Source organism: Hyposmocoma kahamanoa, unplaced genomic scaffold (assembly GCF_003589595.1).
Source record: "Hyposmocoma kahamanoa isolate Upper Pololo Valley unplaced genomic scaffold, ASM358959v1 93, whole genome shotgun sequence".
Classification (NCBI taxonomy): domain Eukaryota; kingdom Metazoa; phylum Arthropoda; class Insecta; order Lepidoptera; family Cosmopterigidae; genus Hyposmocoma; species Hyposmocoma kahamanoa.
In genome coordinates, this window is record NW_020654810.1 from 12,807,945 (window position 1) to 12,832,199 (window position 24,255).

Here is a 24,255-nt window from a genome sequence, read left to right on the forward strand (position 1 = left end):
AATGCTTACGAACGCAGTACTTAAGATTATCACAAGATAAGAACGTTTACGACAAACAGATAATGACGAGGCTGTAAAGATTTTGGTACTTATCATGTAACTTTTTTCTTGTTACATCAAGTGACAGGACGTCGTGTGCCTGATGGTAAGCTATACGCCTGTCCTTAACAGTTACAGTCCCACTCAGAGCTTTGAATTGCAAAGATCTGAGGGGCATTATCACTGCGCCCGTCACCCTGAGACATAAGTTGATAAGTCCCATGCGCCTGTAATTTAACCAGCACCCTTACCCTTCTAAACCTGAACACTGACATTACTGCTTGGCGGCAGAAATAGGTAAGGTAGCAGTACTACCATGTACGAACTCTTTCACAAGGAGCTCTACTTTTTATTTAACTATCTTATTTGCGAGATTTTCCATTAACACGAACCTTTTATTATGGAGACCTCTATACTTGGGTCGTTTCATCGTCTCTCCCCGGGTCGTAAATAGAAAAAAGACACAGTTTTATAAGAAGCGCACAGCTGACATAACGAATTTCGTTGACTGAATTTCTTTGTTGTCACAGAGACAGTATTTGTTTTGTCATGAGTTGTGGTTGGAATTTCACTGTTCCAGGTACACTAATGGTAATTCGCATTTGCTGAAATGTTTTCGTTTTCTTTGCGCATTAAATCGGGAATTTTAATCAAGCATTCTGTTGATTACGCATTTTGTTTTATACATATATATATACACCAGTGTCATAAGGATACCGTTGGTTCCTCTTTCTAATAAAAACTTATGTCTTCTCCTGAAAATGGTGTTATCTTAGTGCAATTTACACCAGCCGTGACCTTGTCACGCCTACGCTCGGTCACAGGACCAATTTCCAAGTTCCCTTTTGTATACTAATATCGTTTCAGTGGCATAATATATTGTAATGCAAAAAGTTTATATAACAATTATTCACACTTTATATATGTACAAGTTCATGTGTATGTGAAGTAGGTACAATAATATATAAAATATAAGTATTACTTAATATATTACCCCGACATTTGTGTACCGATTTCGATGATTTTTGTTGGAAAGAGGGTTCATTAGAGGTCCCATTCAAATTTGAACAAAATATTCTACCTGTAAGGGTGGCAAATTAAGTGACGAATACGGTTTATTAGATTTCACCCACTTTCCATTAACCGATTTTAATGAAACTTGGCAAATAGATGTAATTCCACAAACTTTTGAGGTTGTTTTTTTATATAAAAGTTATAATTATCATATTTTTTCGTGTAAATGAGTCGTTAGTAATATTTTATAACATATAGATTAGATACTTTTGGAGTGTAAATGAAATTACACTGAAGTTACTTATTCATTGAGTTTAAAGAGTTAGCAAAAAATGTTAACTGTGAATATATCTACAAAATACGACAGTCAGTAAATTTTCCATAGTAAGTATAATTAAATAGTGCGAGTGTTCCTTTTTATTTTATTAACCGACTTCAAAAAAAGGAGGAGGTTCTCAATACGACTGTATTTTTTATTTGTTTTCTATGTATGTTACGCAATAACTCCGCATCGGATCGCATTTGCGAACCGACTTTGACGATTCTTTTTTTGTTAGAAAGAGGTTACCAATATTGGTCCAATTTAATATTTCAAAACAATGTTCCACCTCTAAGGGTGGTAAATTAGGGGATGAATCCGGTTTCGCGTACTTTCCGGTAACCGATTTCAATAAAACTTGGCAAATAGATGTAATTCCTCGAACTTTTGAGGTCGGTTTTTTTAGTACTCTGTACTGAGATTATTTTTATAGAAACGTAATGTTAATAATACCGGATTTCTATTGAAGATTTTCTTTTAATATGTATTCTAAGAAAAACACCCGGACATTCAGAGACTTCGATTTTCATGATAATTATATTGTGATACAAATATATTTTGTTTCATTGCGGGAAATACACTATTTACTTGAATCAATCAATCAAAATAATCTTTATTTCATAGGTAAGCATTATTACACTTGAAATCGTCACATTGGTTAAATTCTACCGCTCATTCGTAAGGCAGATTCCCTGAGAAGAATGAACAAGAAAGTCTAGGGGTTGCTCTGTGTAAAAAACATTTGTTCAACATTTACAATATATTTTTTTTGCTATCAAACATCAGAGATCGGGACTACCTCCATAAGCTAAACGGGTTACTACCACGGATTTTTGTCGTCCAAGTACACAGAAGGTGTATAATAACCTTTAGTATAAAGTTTTTGTTTCACTATAGTTTTAAACCTCGTGAATGGCAAATTTTGTATATCAACCGGAATCTTGTTATAGAAGCGTATACTTTGCCCCTTAAATGAATTTGTCACTTTATGAAGACGACTATCAAGAACAGCTAGTTTATTTTTATTCCTCGTATTAATGGTATGTCTGTCACTATTTTTCATTCCTGTTAACATAAATTACATTTTCATAGATGTACTGTGACGTTAGTGTAAAAATATTGATTTCCTTAAACTTGTCTCTCAAAGATACTCTGGGGCCCAGATTGTAAATTGCCCTAACCGCACGTTTCTGCAGGACAAAGATTCTATTGATATCCGCGCCATTACCCCAAAGCAAAATGCCGTATGTCATTAGACTGTGAAAGTAGCTGAAGTTAACCAATCTAGCGGTTTCGACGTCTGAAAGTTTCCGTATTTTTTAAATCGCGTGCACTGCAAAGGTGAGCCGTTTTGATAACTTGCTTATATGTGGAGCCCATTGCAATTTAGCATCTAACGTTATACCTAGAAATACAACTGTATCCATAAGATTCAATTTTTCGTTTCTAATTACAATGTTTGTAACCGTCTCTCTAGCATTGGGTAATATAAATTTCACACAATTTGATTTTTTCTCATTAAGGAGCAGGTTATTAACAGCAAACCTATCAACTACTTTAGGTATAGTACTTCAGCTTATATGTATAATCTGCGAAACATGTGGTCACGGCTCTGATTTTGACGCTGAGTCAGCCGTGGCTATGGGACCTATTAAAAGCCCAAAACGTTGACTGAAAAAGAAATATACGCTATTTAGATCTCAAAAATAGTTTTATTTCCAATGTGAAGAAATCGCGAAAGCATAATGACTAGATTTAAAAAAATAATTTATTATTCGTCTGGTGACATTACAAGCTAATGGGAGAGACTTGTTAACTTATATCTCAATGTGACGGGAGCAGTGGCAGTTTTAGTAGCAGTAGATCTCCTTGCAAAAGAGTTCGTCCAGGGAAGTACTTCCTTACCTACGTCTGCCGCCAGGCGTTAATGTAAGCATTCCTGCGTTCCGGTTTTGTAGAGTAATAGGTGCTGGTGAAATTACAGGCATTCACTTCAGATCTTTCCGATTTAAAGCTCTAAGTGGCACTGCAATTGCTATAGACAGGCGTGTTACTTGTTCGTCAATATCATAAAAAAAGCCCATCTGATCTTTGCAATTTAAAACTCTGAGGCATTACGACTGTTATGGACAGGCGTGTCGCTTTCCATGCACGACTTGTTTGTTCCGTCACTTGGAAAGTCTTCAAAACGAAACTCGGACAAGAATTTGTCAATGTAAGCATTGATTTAAAGGACAAACTCGCCCACCCGCTGGCTAACATGTGTTAGTTCACATGTAGTAGTAGTTAGTATCCCTTCCTCTCCTTTCCATCAGCGGACCACCCGTGCCGGACTGCGTTGCCACAGTTGGACGGTCAGTTCCATACCGTCCCGCACTAAAAAGTTTGGCAATTCATTTTTATGCCGAACCATCAAATTGTGGAACCAACTCCCGGCGCATGTATTCCCTCCCCTCTATAACATCGGGTCCTTCAAACGTAGTGTGAAGAAGCATTTGGCCAGACCGGCAAAATGATAGTGACGGAGTGAAAATATTTGTGTTTTCCATCCGTTACTCTCATCTCTGGACTGTATTCGCACTTTCCATCAGGCGCGGTGCAGTCATTTTGCCGAGTCACAATAAAAAAAAATTAAAAAAAAATAGTTGTAAGGAATACTTGGACTTTCGTTTATATTGGACATTGTTACAAATGACGTGTTTTAGCGTTAGTTAATTATCGTAAGTACTAGCGTCTATTTTCTAGAAAGTAATTCCACTAATTTATCACACGTGTATTATTGCTTTTACAGCTACTATGTAATTACATTTCGAGCGATTGCCTAAGTGATCCCTTCGCAGATGGACAACCGGCAATATGTCACAATCATGATGTATTCAGCTACTTTTTGTGATTGAATTATCTGTTTTAGACGTTTAATGGAATTGATGCAATTGAAAACATGTACGTGCTCTTGGCAAATACAACAAAGTTGCAAACTTTTTGTGTATATATGTATACCTAAGTGTATATATTTATGTGTAAGTATATTAATGTTATTTATAATACGTTACATAATTTATTCATTTATAATACTTATGTAATAAAACAATTTTTTTTAATTTATCTGGCAGCTTATAATATAGGGGTTAAAGTATGAAATTGCCGTTTTATTGCAATAGGTTCTTTGAATTTTCATAGAATCTTCATGGTTTGAGGTTTTCGAATGAAACTTTTTTCAAATGGTTTCTGTGATTATTTTTTTTTAAATTTGAAACATTTGAATATCGACTTTCAATTGTTTTTGTTATTCAATTTAGACAAGAAAGATGGATACTGCGAAAATTCGAGTGATTTTTGAATACGAGTTCCGACGCGGAACTAACGCGGCAGAAACAGCCCGCAATATCAATGCTGCGATGAACGCACCGTGCGATTTTGGTTTAAACGCTTTCGTGATGGAAATTTCGACTTAAAGAACGAGCCACGAGGAAGACCGCCCACACAGGTGAATAACGATGAATTAAGAGAGATAGTGGAAGCCGATCCTAGTCAAACTACCCAGGAATTAGCGGTATGGTTTAACGTTACCTTACCCACAATATTGACTCACTTGTGTCAAATCAATAAAATAAAAAAATACGAAAAATGGGTGCCTCATGATTTGACTGATCTACAGAAAGAAACGCGTGTTGAAACTTGTGTTGCCTTGTTGCACCGGTACAGAAATGAAGGAATATTGGATCGAATTGTAACATGTGATGAAAAGTGGATTCTTTATGATAACCGGGAAAGAAAAATGTAATGGCTGACCTCAGGTCAAATGCCACAACAGTGTCCTAAAGCAAAACTTACCAATAAAAAGGTAATGGTAACTGTTTGGTGGTCTCAGCATGGTGTTATTCACTATAGTTTTCTCCGATCTGGTCAAGCAATAACGGCAGATGTCTATTGTGCCGAACTCCGAACCATGTTGACAAAACTAGCAGTAAAACAGCCCCGACTCATGAATCGATCTTCACCATTATTGCTCCACGACAACGCGAGACCTCACACAGCACGAGAAACCATTTTGACCCTTCAGGAACTGCAGTTAGAAACCATTCGTCATCCTCCGTATTCACCAGACCTTGCTCCAACGGACTACCATTTTTTTTCGTGATTTGGACAATTATCTACGTGACAAGAAGTTTTCTTCCCAGGAGGCAGTACAAAATGCTTTCACACAGTTTGTGCAGTCTAGATCGTCGGAGTTCTATCGCAAAGGCATTAATAACCTTCCCATTAGATGGCAGTAATGTATAGATAATAATGGCAACTATTTTGATTAAATAAATTTGTTAAAAATTTAAAAAATAAACAATTTAGATTTTCAGTACAAATCGGCAATTTCATACTTTAACCCCTATTATTTCTCTCTCATTTTTTCGTACACCTTGTTGCCCGCTTATGAACTTTGCTCGGGTTGGGTGGAAAAGATATCTTTTAGAAATAAGTCCACCTTTGCTCATCTTTTCTATAATTTATATTTCTGTTGTTGAACTGGTGCAATAAAGAATAGATTTGTTTTGTAATAAGACTTATTATGGTTTGTTCGGTACCACAAAAGATACGGTCAAAATTTTTTATTAACAACAGGACCTTAGATTTACATAGCTTTTAAATTTGCCATCTCAGTTAGCTGTGACCATGGGACCTGTAAACGGACCGAAACGTTCATATGTTTAAAAAAAAACAAATATGCGCGATTTAGATCCGAGAAATAGTTTCATTTCCTATGGGAAATTCAAAATGGCCACCGTAAAGATAACGATTTCCCGCGAAAAACATGTAAAAAAATTAAACTGTTAAACAAAAATTACGAAAAAAATGTCAGAAACTGGGTATTGAACATAAATTACAATCTAAGATCTGGCAGTATGGCCAACAATTAGACGCCGTGGTGTGTCCCGAAGAGCGAAAAATTATACTACTATTCAATTCCAATGTACAAAGTACAAAAAAACCGACCTCAAAGTTCGGAATTACATCTGTTTGCCAAGTTTTATTGAAATTGGTTATCGGAAAGCGCGCAAAACCGCATTCATACCCTAGTTTGCCCCCTAGAGGTGGAATATTTTCTTCAAATTTAAACGGGATCAATAGTGATGTACCCTCTTTCCAACAAAAAAGAATCATTAAATCGTTTCACAAATATCGAGTTATCGCGTAACATTCATGGAAAAAAGGCGAATTGAGAACCTTTTCCTTTTTTGAAATCGGTTTAAAAAGAACTTTATATAGCCTAATGTGGCAGTATGTAGAATGAGTGCATAGATAAGTTTGTTTTTTGGTTGCATACACTTACAAAAACGAGCAACATCCATGCTACTGACATAACATTACCAATTTTCTGTAAATAAATTTTATTTTACCTACTTGATTCATTTACTTGTTTAAAAGTAGTGTTTTAAGTCAGTGTCCCTATTCCATTTCTATGTGGTATTTCGATTTTATTTGACGTGGAATGTGAACCTCACCTATTTCCGCCTCCAAGCAGGAATTAGAGCATTACTTTGATTGTGCTGGTAAAATAACAAGCACATGGAATTTGTCAACTTACTTTCAAGGTGATGAGTGCAGTGGCAGTGCCCTTCAAATCTTTGCGATTTAAAGCTCTGAGTGGCACTGCAACTGCTATGGACAGGTGTGTCACCCAAGGGTCCTCCAGTCTGGAGGGAGAGTCCCCACATAACCCCTGAGTCTCCCTGGGCTCAGAGGTATTCATAAAGATTTCACCCCCGGCAAAAAAAAGGTGTGTCACCCACAGGCGTACGGTTTGTTAGTTCAGTCATCTGGTATCATAAAAATATGATTTGTTTTTTATAAATACATGTTAGTTTGTTCGTATCTTTTTTCAATATCTAACGTATCTCCAATAACGTATACCTAACGTAATTGACTTGTTTGTTTCATTTAATACTTACATTAGATATTTTTAGTTTAATCAAAATTTTCGTATTTTCTATTTCTATGTTGTGGATCGAACTTATATTATTTTTCATAACATTTTCAATTTCATTAAAACTTGTGTTGTTGGGGTTGGGGACTTCACACTTTTTTCGACGGTTGTAAACCTTCTACGACATGCAGGATTCGTCACAATGCTAACCTTCACCGGAAAGCTAATTGTGAATTTCTAAACAAAAAAGATCCGAGAAACTCTGAGGTGCGAACCCGGATTCGAATCCACGACATCCGCTCGAGAGGCGGTATGTCAAACCATTAGGCTACTACGGATTTCCTCCATTATACGAGCAAAATGGGTAATAATTACTCTTTTTTTGTCTCTTATTGCTAATGTCTAATGAATCGTCATTTTTCTATCACTGTGTATTTGCTAGTAAACTTTATAGATTAACACAAGATCAATTAAGCGCCAAGGCCTCCATAACGACCCCCTGCGGAATGGCCATCATTGAATAATAAGGTTTTAGTGTTCCATTAGAGTCATTAACGTAAAAATGCATAAGAAAACATAGTTTCTTGCGTAAATTATGTACTGTCAGCAACTAAAGAACATATTAATGAATTTCATGATTTTTTTATAACTAACCTGATCAATATCTACAGTTTATTCAAAGAGGTGACTAAATTGTGATCTACTAATGTCCGATATTTATTTTTACATTAATTACTTACATCTTCATAAAGACATAAAATATTTAATTTATTCTGAAAACTAAACTGCAATAAAGAATTGAGGTATGTGAACACTTTATTGTACCACAAATATTGTTACAAAATTTTTAAAGCACCAATATCACAACAATTTAAAATACAAGTCTACAAAGACGAGTTTATCCCATAAAGAGATTACTGACGTAATTAATTTCAAAATGCCTTACAGTAACCTAAATGCACGACTATGTCGGCAAACAAATTTTTTTGATCTCAGTCGCTGAAATATCACAGGATAGAGTTACGGGCTTGCATGTGCTTGAATAATATAGTATAATAAACTTTATCACAATTGTGTAACGCTTAAACTGGTACGGAAATTTCTGAGACTGCGTCTGCATTCTCCGGAAGACACGCGACCTGTTTCTCGGCTTGTATCTAATTTCACGTCACACAATTGAAATAAAGTTTATTTATTATGCTATGGTTACAAAAATCTCCTTAATTCTAAGTCGGCATTAAAATTAATACTGTTAATAGCTAAATATGAAACCCTACTCAGGCATCTGGGGTCCTACTCTCGAAGCACGTAATTCGTAATTACGGCCTTTTTCCCACTATGGATGACCTACGGAACTACTCTCGAAGTCCGTCAACGAAAGTAGAGCGCTTTGAGAGTAGAGCCCCAGTTTTTAATTTTAGTAGAGTAATTCGATTTGACGTAGTTTTTAAATTATTTAGTGATTCTTTGTGATGGATGATATATTATGAAAATTACCAATGGTTGAAAATTTCACTTTATAGCGAGTGAAGATTTTTAAATAATTTCTTTCTCCCCATTTACTTTTGACGTTGACTGTAGAATATAAATTTTATACACAAGCTGTATGTACATTGGAACAATTGTTCAAGTATAGTAAGGTTGAAACACGTAGTGTGTTAAGAGCACGTATGTTTGACACTGATTTCACTGTTTGCTTCTTGTATTAAGGAAAAAGTGAGACAAGCTTCACGTGCTCTTAAATGCACTTAAACAGCTTTACATTCTTCTTTAAACATACCTACTTAAAATTGGGGAAAAATACGTGCATTTAGGAATGTACTTGACTACAAGTTTTTTGAGAAAATAGAATTAATTTATTTAAAGTTTATAAACCCAACTTGACGCTACTTCACTGCATTTGTTGTATTTGTTACATATGTACGTAATCCATATAGTACAACTTCATGTTCATGTAAATTAACGACTTCACTGTCATGTGTATGTTGCCCGCTGCAGTAACCTTGTCATTAAATTAATTTACGACCTCTGACCGTCGTTGTAAGCCTCTGTGGTTACTAACACGATAGTCTTGCAATGCATTGTTGATGGGTGTAGTATATCTTTGTAGTATGGTTCGGTAAATTTATGTTCTAATTACTGTTATAATAGTTATATGAAGAAGAATATTCCATATTTAAAAGTGAATGCAGGTGCTTAGGACAAGGAGAGAGTTACGAATTCACGCAAGGCGTCAGGCAAAAATAGAGAACATGAAGCAAAAAAAGTAATAAACAAACATATAAAGAAGGTTATCGTCGCCAGTTCGTGTGATGAGTTAAAAGTAAGGTGTGGTCAATTTCCCGCCTCTGTGTCTGAGCAGAACAAGTTAAATTCAGGATAATCTAATAAAGTATGCGCGCTCCAACTATGTGTTTTATTTATAGGTAGTGTGTGAAGTAGTGATGCAACATACCTCTGCTCCTGCTTTCGCAACTGCGGAAGTTCCGCACGTTTTTCACATCTATTTCCGTTTCTACTGCCGCAACATTTATAACGGAATTGTTATCCAAAGTTACTAACGTTCGCGATGGATCAGGCGCGTGCGCGTATTGCCGGGCGGTGGGGCATGTCGATTTTAGCAGTTTCGTTGTGTTAAGTGCAATTATGAAACCAAAAACAAGCCCTGTTTGGATCTGTTTGGTTGAGATCATCATAGCACTTACACTTCAGCTTCGGCATCCGGTTCCGTTTCTGCTAAGATTTACTTTCTACATCTGTTTTCGTTATAACAATTTCGTTGCACCACTAGCCTGTGCCACTACTGGTAGAAAGAATAGTCCGTGGAAGGATGAGAAAGAAGTCGCATGGGTCCTTTCACTGTCAACAAAACGTGTTCACAAAACACGAGCCGTAGAATTTATACACTCCAGGCTTGCACCAAATGATTCCTTTTTATTACCGAAAATCGAAAATGTACGAGGTCTGATTTTTAAAGAGGCAGTAATGATATTCAACCAGCACGTCAGCGACATGCCCTCAGACAAGCGGTCAATTTGCCCCGTGATAAAAGTCTTTAACCGAATGAAAAAAAAAATAAATTCAAAGGTGACTATCATGTAAGATGTAATTATAAAAACTCAATCATGTAAATGTATTCGCTCAATTTTACGTATTAGTATACTGATGAAAGTGTAAAGGAGGTATTTTTAAACTGAAGTCGGAGCAAGTTTTAATGAAATTCTTTTCATTTATTGTTGGCTACGTAAGTCCTTAGATTAAGAGCTCTTTAGTGCGGTTTATATGAAATACCTACAAATAGGTTCAGATAATAATGTTATAACAAAATGGGTAGATATTATTCGGCAGCCGACTAACTTCATTATTATTTTGCTGAAGAAAAGACCGTAAATTTTATAATTAATTACTATTTCGACTTCTCCTTATTATTTATTGAAAACTATGTACCCGATGACTGAAAACCTCGTAAATTATTAATACTTTAAAAAAAAAATACTTAATTTATTTTAATATAACTCAAATGTTTTTGTATAGAAAACGTAAATATATAAATAAACTGATACACTACAAAAAAAAAAAAAAAAATTACGATGTAAAAATAGGAGTTCATTTATTTCTTCTATATAGAAATCAGACAATTGGCAATTATTTCGAACTTTTCACACTGATTTTTTTTTGGTTTATACTGACATTATAAATAAAGACAAACGCGATAAAATCGATGTAATAAGAATTTGCACACCTACCTATTATTAAGGTGTTTCACGCCAACATGATATGTGATTCATTATCGTTCGTAAATCCTAATACCTCATACTATGAGGATTTATCGACACCTGTACAATATATTATAAACGTGATATTTTCCCACATTTCTGTTGAAAATTACAATATTTTCGTACATTTCGTCATTAGGTACTATTTATATTTTCAGTGAACGTTGAAATGAAATGACTATTGGACTGATTTTATAAACATGTCAATCGTTTGGTTTTATATTGAAATATGAATGGTTTTCAATCAAGACGTATTCAATTATGTGTTTTTGTTTACTCTACAGCATGTGCGAGTTTCGTACATAATTGAGGTCAATAATTATTTCGTTTTAAAACTAGCTGGTTTTTCTCCTTGTTAAATGAACTAAGCAAATATTAATAGACATCGAAATATCCGTTCAACTTTAGCAGGAGTTACAACTTAAGGAGGCATTTTTTTATAGCAAGTTACGTCTCACGGCTACTTTGTGTTATGAGTCTGAAACTACTTAATCTCCGATTAATAAACATGACAAGATAGAGGAAGTCGCATACCTTTTTATATTAATAGATAGCTATTAACGTCAAGCACTTCGCTGCGAAGTATATATAATACCAATCTCTGGACGTGCAGTACTCATTAAAGAAAATTGCATAGTTAGGTAATATAGCGAAAAACTTCGTTCAGTTATACCACTGATATTTCTACGAGCATCGTCTTAAATGTTTCAATGGGCGCTGGTTATAAAACAGTTATTGAATAAAACTAGTTTGTTTCAGATGTTTAGTTGTTGTGAAACTAGGAATAAAACTGTTGAACAATGTTACTTAAAACTTATAAAATTTCTGCTACGAATATAATATATAATAGAGATCAATCGCGAATACAAATGTTTGATAAGGATTATGTTGTTTCATTATGTTATGAAGCAATTATTGCTTATGGATATAAGTTCTAAAAGCGTTTTTTGAACTCATATCCATAAGCAATAATTTAAGGTTTGTAAGATAGACATTGATTGGTCCTTTTTAATATTTTTAAATCAGGCGCTAATTCGACACTACTATCGTCTATAGCGGGGCTGTCCAAACCAGATACGGTCTTGGGCCAATAAAAATCATAAAATAGATTGGAGGGCTACAGAAATAAATGCCTTACTTAAATATATTGAAGAAAAAATAAAAATAAAGAGATATCATTATTATATTTAAAATTCACGGGCCGCACATATACAAGCCGCGGGCCTAGTCATTATCATTGAAATTAATAAGGTGAGTTTGCAATTTGATAACATAATTGGAACGTATCTTGTATTCGTACGTTTTCATTGATTGCATTAAAGTCAAATTTGACACTATTTAAATGTTATTTTACGATTTTCGGTCAATAAAATGATTAAAATTCCATTTAAAAATTGCAATAACATTCATGCCAATAATTTATCAAAAATACTTTAAAGATTGAGAACTCGGACTTAAATTATAAAAAACGCTCGATAGTTATCAATTCAGTATTACCACGTCAAGTGAATTGCATGGAACATGGCTGGCTGCTTATAAACTCATAGTTATAGGCCCCCGGAATAAAACTTTACGTTCAGCAATAGTGTGATCGTGAATTTCACATATTTTGAGTTACAGCCAATGGTTACAGCACTATTGCAATAGCAGTGCAATATAGATATATATTTTTTTTTATAAAAAATAAGTGCGCATTTGACTTTCATCTCACCTGATGGAAAGTGACGATGAGGTCGAGGGTGTAGCATGCACACCTAAATAATGCCTATTCACTCTCGTATTGAAAAGGTCCTAGTTACAGCGTTCGGGGGAACAAGTCTGCAGACAGGGAATTCCATTCCCTAGCCGCTCGCCATACAAATGTGGAAGCGAAACGCTTCGTGCGAATCCGTGGAATATCCACAACATAGGGGCGGAACCCCCGCCCACGTCTAGTCTCCCGATGATGGAAGGGGAAGGCGGAATCAAATTATGCAATTCCTTCGCACTCTCTCCGTGATATATCCTGTAGAATACAGATAAGCTGGCAACTTTACGGCGGTGTTCAAGGCTCTGCAGCTTGACCTCTGCTAGTTCCGAGTCACCTATAAGCCTCTTAGCACGCTTGTCTATTGAATCCAAGGTAGCCAGTTGGTATTTAGCAGTGCCATTCTATAAGTGGCAGCAGTACTCCATACACGATCGGACTTGCGCTTGGTACTGCTGAAGCAACTGTCCCGGTGTGAAGTATCGCCTCACCTTGGAAAGAATGCCAAGCTTCTTGGCTGGATTTTTGGCCATGGATTCAATGTAACTGCCGAAGTTCAGATTGGACGACAGGTCCATTCCAAGTAGGTGAAGACGTTCGGCTATCGGTATGGGTATATCATGAAAAGTCGGAGTCAGGTGAAAGGGACTCCGTTTAGTGGAGAAAAGACACGCCTGCGTTTTGGTACCATTAAATTTGACAAGATTGGCATCGCCGCAATTGGAGACTGCCTTAAGTGTCAAGTTCAAACGATTAACCATGGACTCTCGACAAGACTGGATTTATTGTCCACTAACCCTTGCATTGGTCAAGTACCTGTCCACAACTGTGCTGTCATCAGCATACCCAAAGGTACCAGGAATCAACATATCGTTTATATGCAGCAGAAAGAGGGTTGCGGACAGTACAGAACATTTATGTTCCCGAACATTTCTCGAGTACCTAGTCTTTTATTCTGTGGTTTATCTCTTTTTAAAGTGGGTTTGATCAAACGTTTGATTTTGCTGTGATCTTAAGAACCTGTAGAGTCCTATTCTTCTTGTCCCATTCCGAGTCTTATTGTCCCATTGAGTACATCGTACACTCAGCTACATACATGACCTTGTACAGCTGTGGATGTTCGTTCGTCCTATAACGTCAATTTAGCATATGCATTGATGAATAGTTGAACAATTGCGGTTTTACTGTATTTAAATCTTTGTATTTCAAGACCAAGTCCCAATACTCATAAAATTGTTTAGTGGTGTAGGTACAATTATTTCCTTTTTTAGATTTTAATTATCGTTTTTAAGTTTTTGTTGTTTAAGGTTTTGTAGCTGTGTTCACTAGTAATGAATTGTGATGTTGTGATTATATTATGTATCTGTTATGATATAATAGTTGAAATTTTTATTACAATGGTCGTAGCAACGAAAACTAAGCTGCGGTAAGGTAAGCTTGCCGTGCAGCTTCGGCAGCCATCGGGATGCTTCGGTTCAGGCTTTCGAAATATATTCACTTAAACTGCCTCTGTGGCCAAACGGTTACCATGCCGGACTGCCACGCAGAGGTCCCAGGTTCGATTCCCGGGCCGGGAGAAATATTTGTATGACCTACATTTGTTTCTCTCGTGAGTTTGGGTGTAATTTGTGGTTGTCTATATGTGTGTCCATGGCACCCGCGACACAGGGTTTCCCTAGTGCGGGGCTATGTTGAGTGTGTGTTATTATTATTATATTATTTATTCACTTAAAATCTTCTCTTTCTTGGAATATGGTTCTCTTCTTCTTCTTCTTCAGAAAGACTACCATTTTAAATATTCAACTGGTAATAAACCAGTTCGCAACGTTACGACTAATCATAATAAACTAATAAATAAACAAATATGTATCTCATATTTTTTATTTCGCTTGTAAAATATTCCACTGCTGGGCAAAACCCCTATGTAATTCCACCTAAATCGGTCTTCTGTTGTTTTCTGCTAGTACGTCAGGTTCGCATTCATTATCATCAGTCAACTTTTTACAAGTCTGTCTCGACGATGATGCACAGGCACTGCACAGGCACGCATTGCGCTATAGCTTGTATAATATGTACCTATAACAACGTACATTTTAAGTAGAAAGATATTCGCCTTCAACTAAATAAATAAACAAACATGCATCTCTATTTTTTTTTCTTTCAAATTGGTTTAAATTTTTGACAGTTAAGTTTGGTTTTTACCGGAGGTGTGATATGTTATGTTACATATTCAGCATAAATTGTGTGGTTATCGAATCCATATAAATGCTTACAATTTCAATGTAATCGTACCTAAAGTGAATGATAAATGTACGGGTTTGAGGCTAAATAAAAAAGTAAGGCCGTAAGTAAAAGGAAAATCTTTTCTTTCCAATAATAGTAAGTCATTGTAAAGCGAAGATTACACTTAACCTTTAACCTTCAACAGATTATTAATTTATTTTGCATTCTTCCTGTTTATAGAGAATGACGATTTTCCTTGTAGACTTTTATGAATGAAAATATTGTTAGTATATTTCCTTAAGTAAGATTTTAGAAAATTTGAGTTTTATTCAGAAGTTCTTATTAGGTCATCTCCGTAAGTATGTAATTTCGTTAGGTCGGTTGCAAAGTTACTCACCTCAATTACGTACATACAAGAATTGTCTTGTGTTCCACGAATTGGTGTCGGTTACAATTTTGACAATAAAAGTGTTTAATATTGTATAGAGTGAATGAATTGGAACTAATTGTAGTTCAAGTGGCCGTCACTGAGCCTTTCGTCACACTCCAAGTAAATATCCACAACAACTGAAATAACACTGAGTTACATGTTTTCTAGAACGAGGTTTAATTGTTAAAATTACGCTATCTTTAAAACATAAACGACTACTTATATGGCAAAATGCCTATCTATCACATAATAACCAGTCACTAATAATTATTGTCAAAACACTCATTAACACGAATAGTCCTAATTTGGGACTTGGTAAGTCTCCAACACCGGTCATATGGTGGTTCAAATAGTACAAAATTTTTTCACAATCAGTTTTGTAGTTCGTCATTCCTTCTCTGCTGTACATGATAAGATGGCAGTCAGCGTTCTGGCTCACGTACAGTCTCATGTGCGTGGTTGGGTCTAACACAGTAGTGGCTTTCCAGTCCTTTATCAAGTGTCCGTTGTTGCCCAGGATATCTGAACTTTTTGGTATGGGCAGCTCCTTGAGGACGATTGGTTCCTCGTTCCACAGGCTGACGTCTACTTCATCCTCAGCCATCTTTCTGCTATTGTAATCGCGTATATAAGTACGTAGAAAGTCATGTGCCATGTAGCAGTACATCGCAAGTGTCTCCACGTACTCGGCATCTTCGATTCTGACCCAGCACTGTTCGGCGCGTTCGTTTCGGTTTGGCATTTCGAAAGGTATAGGGAAAACGTATGGCTTGGGTTGGCGGGGCTCGAGACACACCACTATCGATAGTGAACTCACAAGTACAAGACCGAATAACATTTTAAATGTGCAGCTTTAACAACGACATGATTGGAACTGAACTATTATTGTGGCTGAGGCTTTGTGCGGTTGCGACAAGGCGTGACAGAGCGACAGCTGCCTTCACGAACGACGATTACAAGTTGAAAGATTATTACATTGAGATTTACAAGCCATTGTTAGTATCCATTATTTCGTCACGTGAGTAAAAGAATAGCACTTCATTATGCATAAATAAACTTAATTTGCTGTTATAAATGGAGAACAAGATTACTCATTGTTTATTCTTTAGTATCAGAACGTCGAAGAAATAGTTATAAGAACATTTATGAAACGTCAAAAATGAAAGTCATTATATATGTACACAGACTCATGACGAAATCATGACGCAACTTTTTGATAATTAATTGTTTATTTCAATTCTATTAAAAACTTAAAGTTTGGCTAATATTTATTAAAACAGATCGAAATAATAATCACAATAAGAATGTAATGATGTATCAGACGACTACACCAGTTGCCTGGTCTCAAACCGGGGAATTCACTGTACTAGGAGTACCAGAGCCACGGAATTCACTTAGGTGCATCAAAATTAATTTAAAAAAATCATTTCCTAAATTAGTCTCACCGGAAATAGAACCCGGGACCGCTGCATCCAGCGCCCACAGTGTAAATCGGCCAAAGAAGTCGTTAAAACGTAAATAAGCAGAATATGTATTTATTTATCTAAATTCAAGTAATATGCATGTGTGAATTCACTCGGTCTGAAATCCCAAAATGTTAAAAATTGAAATAAAAAATCTAAACTTCTAAATTTCCATACCAAGTGATAAGGTCGAATCTCTTCTGAGGTAGGCCATCTTTTTTTATTACTTAGTTTTTCAGTGGTATTGCAACGCATGCTGGCTACAGCATGTTCCTAATAATAATTTATAACCGTTTCAGTCAACTGTGACCATGGGACCAGCAAACGGCCCGAAATGTCAATTTGTTTGAAAAAACAAATATACGCGATTTCAATTGGGAAAAATAGTTTCATTTTCTTAATAATTTACAATAATCAACGTAATTAATATACACATTGTTTGAAATTTAGATCAATATACTAGAGTATTCCGATTTACTATACAGGTGGCCCATTAACAGTAGTTCAAATTTTTTTATTAGATATTGGACATTGCCATTGTAACGACCCATTTCAAATTAAAAAAAATTTTTACAGAAGGAATTTTTCGAAGAAGGAATTGTTCGTGAAGAAATGAAAAGTCTCCTAAATGTCTAAAATAACGGCGCAATCCAAGAACAAATACAAAAATGGCTCATTGCATGTTAGCTGCACGATCACACTACTTCCACATCAAATTTCAATTAATTTAATGGAATAGTTTTCAAACTAGAGTCTTTTCTTTTCGCGGAACGTAAACATTATATTTTAAATGGGCCAATGTTAAAGATTACAAAGGTCCTCTATAAAATGTACGTATGTAAATGGGCCACCCTATATAACTAGGAGACTGCCAATTTCTTATCGAAACGCAGCAGTCATTATTAGTCTTTTTTTATTTTATTACAGTTTTTGCGCGCGCAAATATTTTATATATCAGTTTTGCACATTTTATTCGCGCAAAATTGTACAACTGCATCATTGACCTACCAACAAATGAATGTTAATATTTTATATTTTTCCAATTATTTTATTTTTATGTTAATTTAGATGACCAAGTAATTTCGATAGAATGTAAAATTTGACTTTGTGTAATTTGAAAGTTATATTAATTTCTACATAAATAGAGAAGAGCATGGTAACCTTTCGGCCACTGTGAGTGGCAGTTTAACTTTAACGTATTTATATTTAAGCAGATTTAAGCATTTGGCCCAAGTATAAGTACGAGATTTTAAGACTTAACTATGTAATGATTTTCTACGAGTAAATAAAATAATGAAACAGAACCAATATCTAATGTATATTTTGTTAACAATCCATCACAACAAACGTATTTTTTTTAATAAATATTAATCCATTTATTAGGGTAGGCAAAGGTTCCACTGTACAGTACCTCCACCATACACACGAAAGCCAAAAAAAACGCAACGAAACAAAAAACCATAGAGATAGAATAGAACTGGTCAAGTACTGCACATATTTCTCTGCGTTGTAATTGATATTTTAATTAGTAATAATACGACGTTCTTTTTTTGAAACTCGCTATTATTCTGTGTACAGTACTATAGTATTAATTAAGTATAGTTCTGTGCACGGAACTTTCATGAAATTTTTCATTCATGTGGCTCAGTGGCGAGTACCATAGATAATAGAATTTTGATACAGAACTAAAAATAACGCCTCTAAGATATGGTTTATGACAGGGGTACAAAAAACAAGAAACACATTTTAGAAGACTACCACATTAAAATTCCCACATTTCAAAAATACGTTGATCAAATATGTAGTTGGATGTGCGTGTGTACAGTTTATATCAAGTAATTAGTTACTTATTGTCGGGGGTAAATCAATCGTATGTTATCGATATGTAGATTTTCCTAACGTTGTTTTGGGACTTCATTACATTATTTAATGAGTTCTAAAAATGGGTTGTTGTTAGTGTGTTGCAGTGTTATCGGCATTCAATGTATAAATCACCTTTCAACTTACGTTATCTTGGAGTTGAAAAGAGACGTTTGATGATAACTATATCATTATAACTGGTCAGCCAGCTTTCGGTTATGGGTATAGAGAGAGACAGCGGAATTCCCACTATGCGATGAGGTCATATTTGTGTTCTTATAAATTAATTGGATATTTATGAACATTAGTCGTTTTCCTTACATCGGGGCGAGTGCGCGTTTGAGTGACGCGTATGTTAATCGGTAAATATGGCCAACAGAATAATTCTGTTGTGTCTAGCACTTACGTGTTTGTGTGCTAACGTTATAGAATGTGGCAGAGGTGGCGGAAGTAGAGGAGGCGGTAGCTCAAGAAGAGGTGGATGGGGATCAAGTAGTTCTAGCTCCTGGAGTAGGCCATCATCAAGTTCCAGTTCCTGGAGTAAGCCTTCATCGAGTTGGGGATCTAGCAGTTCAAGTTCTTCATGGGGCAAACCATCATCATCGTCGGGCACTAGCTCAAGTAACTCGTGGTCTTCAGGCTCAGCGTCAAGACCCAGTTATCCTTCTTCATCATCAGGGTTATCTGGGTCTGGATCATCTAGGCCCAGTTATCCTTCTTCGTCATCTGGATTGTCGGGGTCTGGATCGTCTAGGCCCAGTTATCCTTCTTCGTCATCTGGGTTGTCTGGGTCTGGATCGTCTAGGCCCAGTTATCCTTCTTCGTCATCTGGTTGGTCTGGTTCTGGATCGTCTAGGCCTAGTTATCCTTCTTCGTCATCTGGATTATCTGGATCTGGATCGTCAAGGCCCGCTTATCCATCCTCATCGTCAAGCCTTTCTGGTTCTGGATCGACATATCCATCATCTTCAACAGGCCTTTCCGGATCATCTAAACCAAGCTATCCATCATCATCATCGGGTCTTTCTGGAGCATCGAAACCTCTCTATCCACCATCGACAGGGCTGTCAGGAGGTTCATCAAAACCGAATTACCCATCGTCAACTGGAATTTCTGGGTCATCGAAACCTTTTTATCCCACATCGTCTGGGTCAGGATTTTCAAATACCCATCCTTCATCGAACACGTATTATCCAACTTATAACACAGGTGCAAGTAATTACAGACCTCCTCACAGCCCACCATATCATCCGAGTAATACGTATCATACTGGCAACAGTTACAATAGCTATTATCCTGGCTATGGAAATACCCACTATTACAATACACCAAGTTACGTTTACGTACAAGAGTACAGAAATTCAGGAAGTCGATACAGTGATCTACTGACAGGCTTAGCTCTTTACAACTTGGGCCGATCTCACAATGATCACTATCATCACTATTATTATGACGATTATTATCAACGAAGGTACTATCAGCCTTCCAGCGGTTATAGCCCAGACAATGCACCTAAAGATAGAGCCACTTGCTTCTTAAAAGTCAAGGAAAATGACAAAACAGAAGTGCTGAAGGTACCTTGCGAAATTGTTTCCACATTCACTGAAGGGAGTAAAAAAGAAATCAAAGTAAATAACACAACAGTTTGTGTGACAAATACTACTACTACTAATAATACAGAGTCTATTAATTCTTTAGTGCCTTCAGTATTGAAGGTAACTATGCTAACAAATGTCACAAATGTAAACGCTACAACTGCGGTGCGCACAGGCTTGATTGAAAATATAACATCTGAAGCTTCTACAACTGCTGCACCAGTTTCGTCGACGACATTAGATCCTCGGATATTAACCATCGTACCATTGAATGTGACATCTGCAAATCTAAATATGACAAATATTTCAAGTACAGTAAATGCCACATCAGACAATTCAACGGCAACAGTTACAGTGCAAATAGAAGTTACTACAGTTGCTCCAGTTACCTTATCATCTATAAACACAACCGTTTTACCTGGTAATAATACGTCGAACGTGTCGTCTAATGTACCACTGAGTATATCAACTCCAGAATCATCAAAGGCTACGAAAGTGAATTCAACAACATCCACAGTTACTACGTGCACCACAACAGTGCAGGAGATTGACCCATTGACAATGACAGGACCGCGTATCAGTGGTGGTTCAACGAATATGGAATGCAGTGTAGAGATTCAAACTTCTTCATCTGTGTTACGCCATCCTGTTAACTGTAGCGTGCTTTTCGAATATGCAAAGATGCCTGAACCAAAAAAGGAAAACGGGATTTTACCTGATAGAAGCACTCTAAAGCAATGGTATCAGAAACCGCCGTGGTGGCTTGCTATGTTCATCGCTGTTTAGTCAGATAAAATTAATTATTATTACGTAATATAAATGTTTTTTTGGAATCTTTATGAGAAAATTGTTATAGTGATGCATTGAGTATATAACCAGTTTATATTAGATGTTTTGCTGTTTTTTCCACACCACCGAATAGAATAACCCCCATTGTTACAGATATTATCTTTATTACCTAGAATATTTTTGGAATATACGGAGACATAGACACAGGTCAGTTGTTGGCGCTGTACTAGTATACTATTTCAGTGCAATTGGGAGTTAATATTTGCAAGTCCCATTTGACTGATGGACTGGGATGGATGGCCCTTATTTAGTATCTATTTCTGGTTATATGCTCGATATACTGATGCGTCTAATGTGATTGTAGCACACATTGATTTAGAATGCTTTACCTTGCCATTCAAATTTAGAAGTAATTTAAGTCATAAAATATTTTAATGTACGTAAAGTAAAAAATACAAATCCCAAAATTTAATGTGCTCTGTACTTGTACCTAAAGATATTTTTGACTATAACAATCCTTTATATAAATTATATTTTCAATTTTTCTCATTAAATACTCAGTTAATCTATAATACTCTGCGTTTAATTAACAATAGAAGAGTTTAATATAACTCTGCTAAGGGAATCAAAATGACATAATTATGCTTATGCTTAAACTTATCGATATGAAGAAAACTTTTGGGCACATTGCCATTGTTTCACAAGAGCATATTCAAAGTTGACCCTATAGATGCATATAAAAACATCGTATTGAATAAAAATTGTGTGTATTAAATAATTATCGATAGTTCCAGGTTTTTTACTAAGATATGACTTATTATTTTTTCTCGATGGCAAAATTTTCCATTTTTGTATATATAAATAAGAGATAAGTCTATTTATTTTGGAGCATTTGACGGAGAAAATGTAAGTAAGCACGGTCAATGATCGCTGAAATTCCTTGTAGATAATCCAAAAGATAGCGAAAAAACGTAAGAACTTTGTAAGGATTAATGGTAATGGCGTCTATTACACTATTCATACGACCAGAATTGGTTTTTTTCTCTAATAGAAGTAAGCAATTGACATCGATAGTCGTATTTTCATTCAAGAATTAGCTTCTTTATATTCTGTATTCAGGCTTGGGTTTAAAATATAACTTGTTGACTTGAGTAAATTTGAAATGCGTGAATGTTTGTTTGTTGTTTGTGTATGTTTGCATATTACAGAAGAAGTTGTGTTTAGCAATAAAAAGAAGGAAAATAGTCATCCATGTGTTTAAATGTAAGCATGGTTATCCATAACAAGATATACAGATGCAATGATTTTCTGTTGTCTTCGTAGCTTTAATGGCAAAGATGAATAATTTTTTCACTCAATAAGTAATAATAACTAGTTAGCACAGAGAAGGAGTATGGTTGTATATGATTGTTTAATATAACAATCAGTGTGATGCATTTCTTAAAATTTAAAATTTGTTAATGGTTTAGAATTACTATACGCGCTAACTCGGGCCCCTGTCAATTAAATAAGTCAAAACGCGAGATGCGTCGCGTAGGCGGACTGTAATCAACATTGTTTATGTTCACATCACTTTAAAGATAACCTCTGTTACAACATATTATTTGAATATGGTGCTGCAGCTTCATTTTGATTGCCTCTCCCGATCGGAAACTGCGTCTCTTCCGAATCGAGGCGCATAATTGCGATTCATAACTGGCCGATTGAAAAATTTTGACATTTCAAGTCGAAACCATAGTTGATTTAACTCACAAATTAGAAACATATAGTAGGAATCAGGTTCATCTTCTCGCTCGGAAATCCATCTGATTTCGAGACTACCCGACCGGTTCTATTCCGATTTTAATCAAAAGCAGCATGCCGATCAGAGTTTGACAACTTGACACTATATTATAGTAAATAAACCCCTTATCCATCTACATAGCTTGCATTCATGTCTGCCTACTGAAAACATACCTACTGGAATCTAATAACGTCATATTTCACAACTTGTGACTAGGTGTGTCTTAATGTTTATGTTATCGTAGGAAATATTGTGACTCATTACGTCGTTTACACATAAGAATCGAGTGATGTTGTGTGTTATACAATATTATAATATACATTCAACACTTTTGAAGAAGAAACGCACACAACACGAAATACAATGCATACGTAACAGGATATTTTTTTTACTGTTAACATTACACACCAGGTTAATTACAACGCCATCTGCGGTTCTTACTCGAGTCCGGAACTAGTGCGCACGCAAAGTAGAAATTATACTATTAATTTCAAATCATACAACATAAAGTCGCTAGATGTCGCTATTAGTGGCGACATCAAACCATGACTCTTAACACAGTTTTCTAAAGATAAGTTTTCCAGTAAGTTAAAAGCAAAAAAAACGTGCTAAGCATAAATGTGTAAACCGAGTAATTTATTTTGAAACAACATTATATTTGCAAATATTAGTGAGTTTGTCTTTTCAATAGACGAGACTCCACAATGATGGCAGGGAGGGGTAGAACTGGTTCTAACCAATCCAAGGCCTCAATATCTGACAATGGCGTCGGCTAGGCAAATAAATTTTTTTCTCACTTGTGTCAAACAAGTGATGTTGCCAGTTTTATTTTACTTATTTTGTGGGAAATAGTTTTGTTGATTTAATGGTTATGGATTTCATTTTAATTTTATCGCTATAAATATTTTCTGGGCACAGGGAAAAAAAATTTGATGGCAATAAAATTGAGATCTCATTAAATGATGTAATTATAATATGATTAAATTTGTGGAATCGCCTGTAATGAAGTATAATCGACTACCAGTTTAAGAGTTAGGGTCGTATTCCAGAACTCTACTCAATGCTCAAGTCAGGACTTGAGTAGACTTGAGTATGATTTCAAGCACTGGAAATACGACCCTAATGGCAAGGACTCGAGTATGATTTTCAGTGCTTTAAATCATACTCAATTCCTGACTTGAGCATTGAGTAGAGTTCTGGAATACGATCCTTGGTATTTTAATTTTTTTTTAAATTTCACTTTTCTAGGACTTTTCCACTTGTAAGCATTTTAATTTTGTAAATTTTGAAGGCTTTT

General features: G+C 35.6%; 2 protein-coding genes across 4 annotated transcripts in view; both read left to right on the plus strand.

Annotated features, from left to right (window-relative positions):
- The window catches only part of LOC113237535 (adenosine receptor A2b), an 88,820-nt gene that overhangs the window by 51,223 nt on the left and 13,342 nt on the right, over positions 1–24,255 (plus strand). The gene's annotated exons all lie outside the window — the stretch shown is intronic.
- Positions 19,061–22,277, plus strand: LOC113237534 (putative GPI-anchored protein pfl2). 3 transcript variants are annotated; one of them, XM_026474075.1, is made up of 2 exons: positions 19,061–19,840; positions 20,030–22,277. In XM_026474075.1, exons 1-2 carry the CDS (start codon positions 19,160–19,162, stop codon positions 21,170–21,172), a joined length of 1,824 nt encoding a protein of 607 aa, XP_026329860.1. In that variant the 5' UTR covers positions 19,061–19,159; the 3' UTR covers positions 21,173–22,277. The 3 variants fall into 3 exon arrangements, with proteins under 3 accessions (XP_026329860.1, XP_026329859.1, XP_026329856.1); XM_026474074.1 differs by having other exon boundaries at positions 19,064–19,449; positions 19,552–22,274; XM_026474071.1 differs by having other exon boundaries at positions 19,066–22,264.

Excerpts from the sequence above, each read along its gene's own strand:
- LOC113237534 (XM_026474071.1), top strand. The coding sequence starts at position 19,160 with ATGGCCAACAGAATAATTCTGTTGTGTCTAGCACTTACGTGTTTGTGT.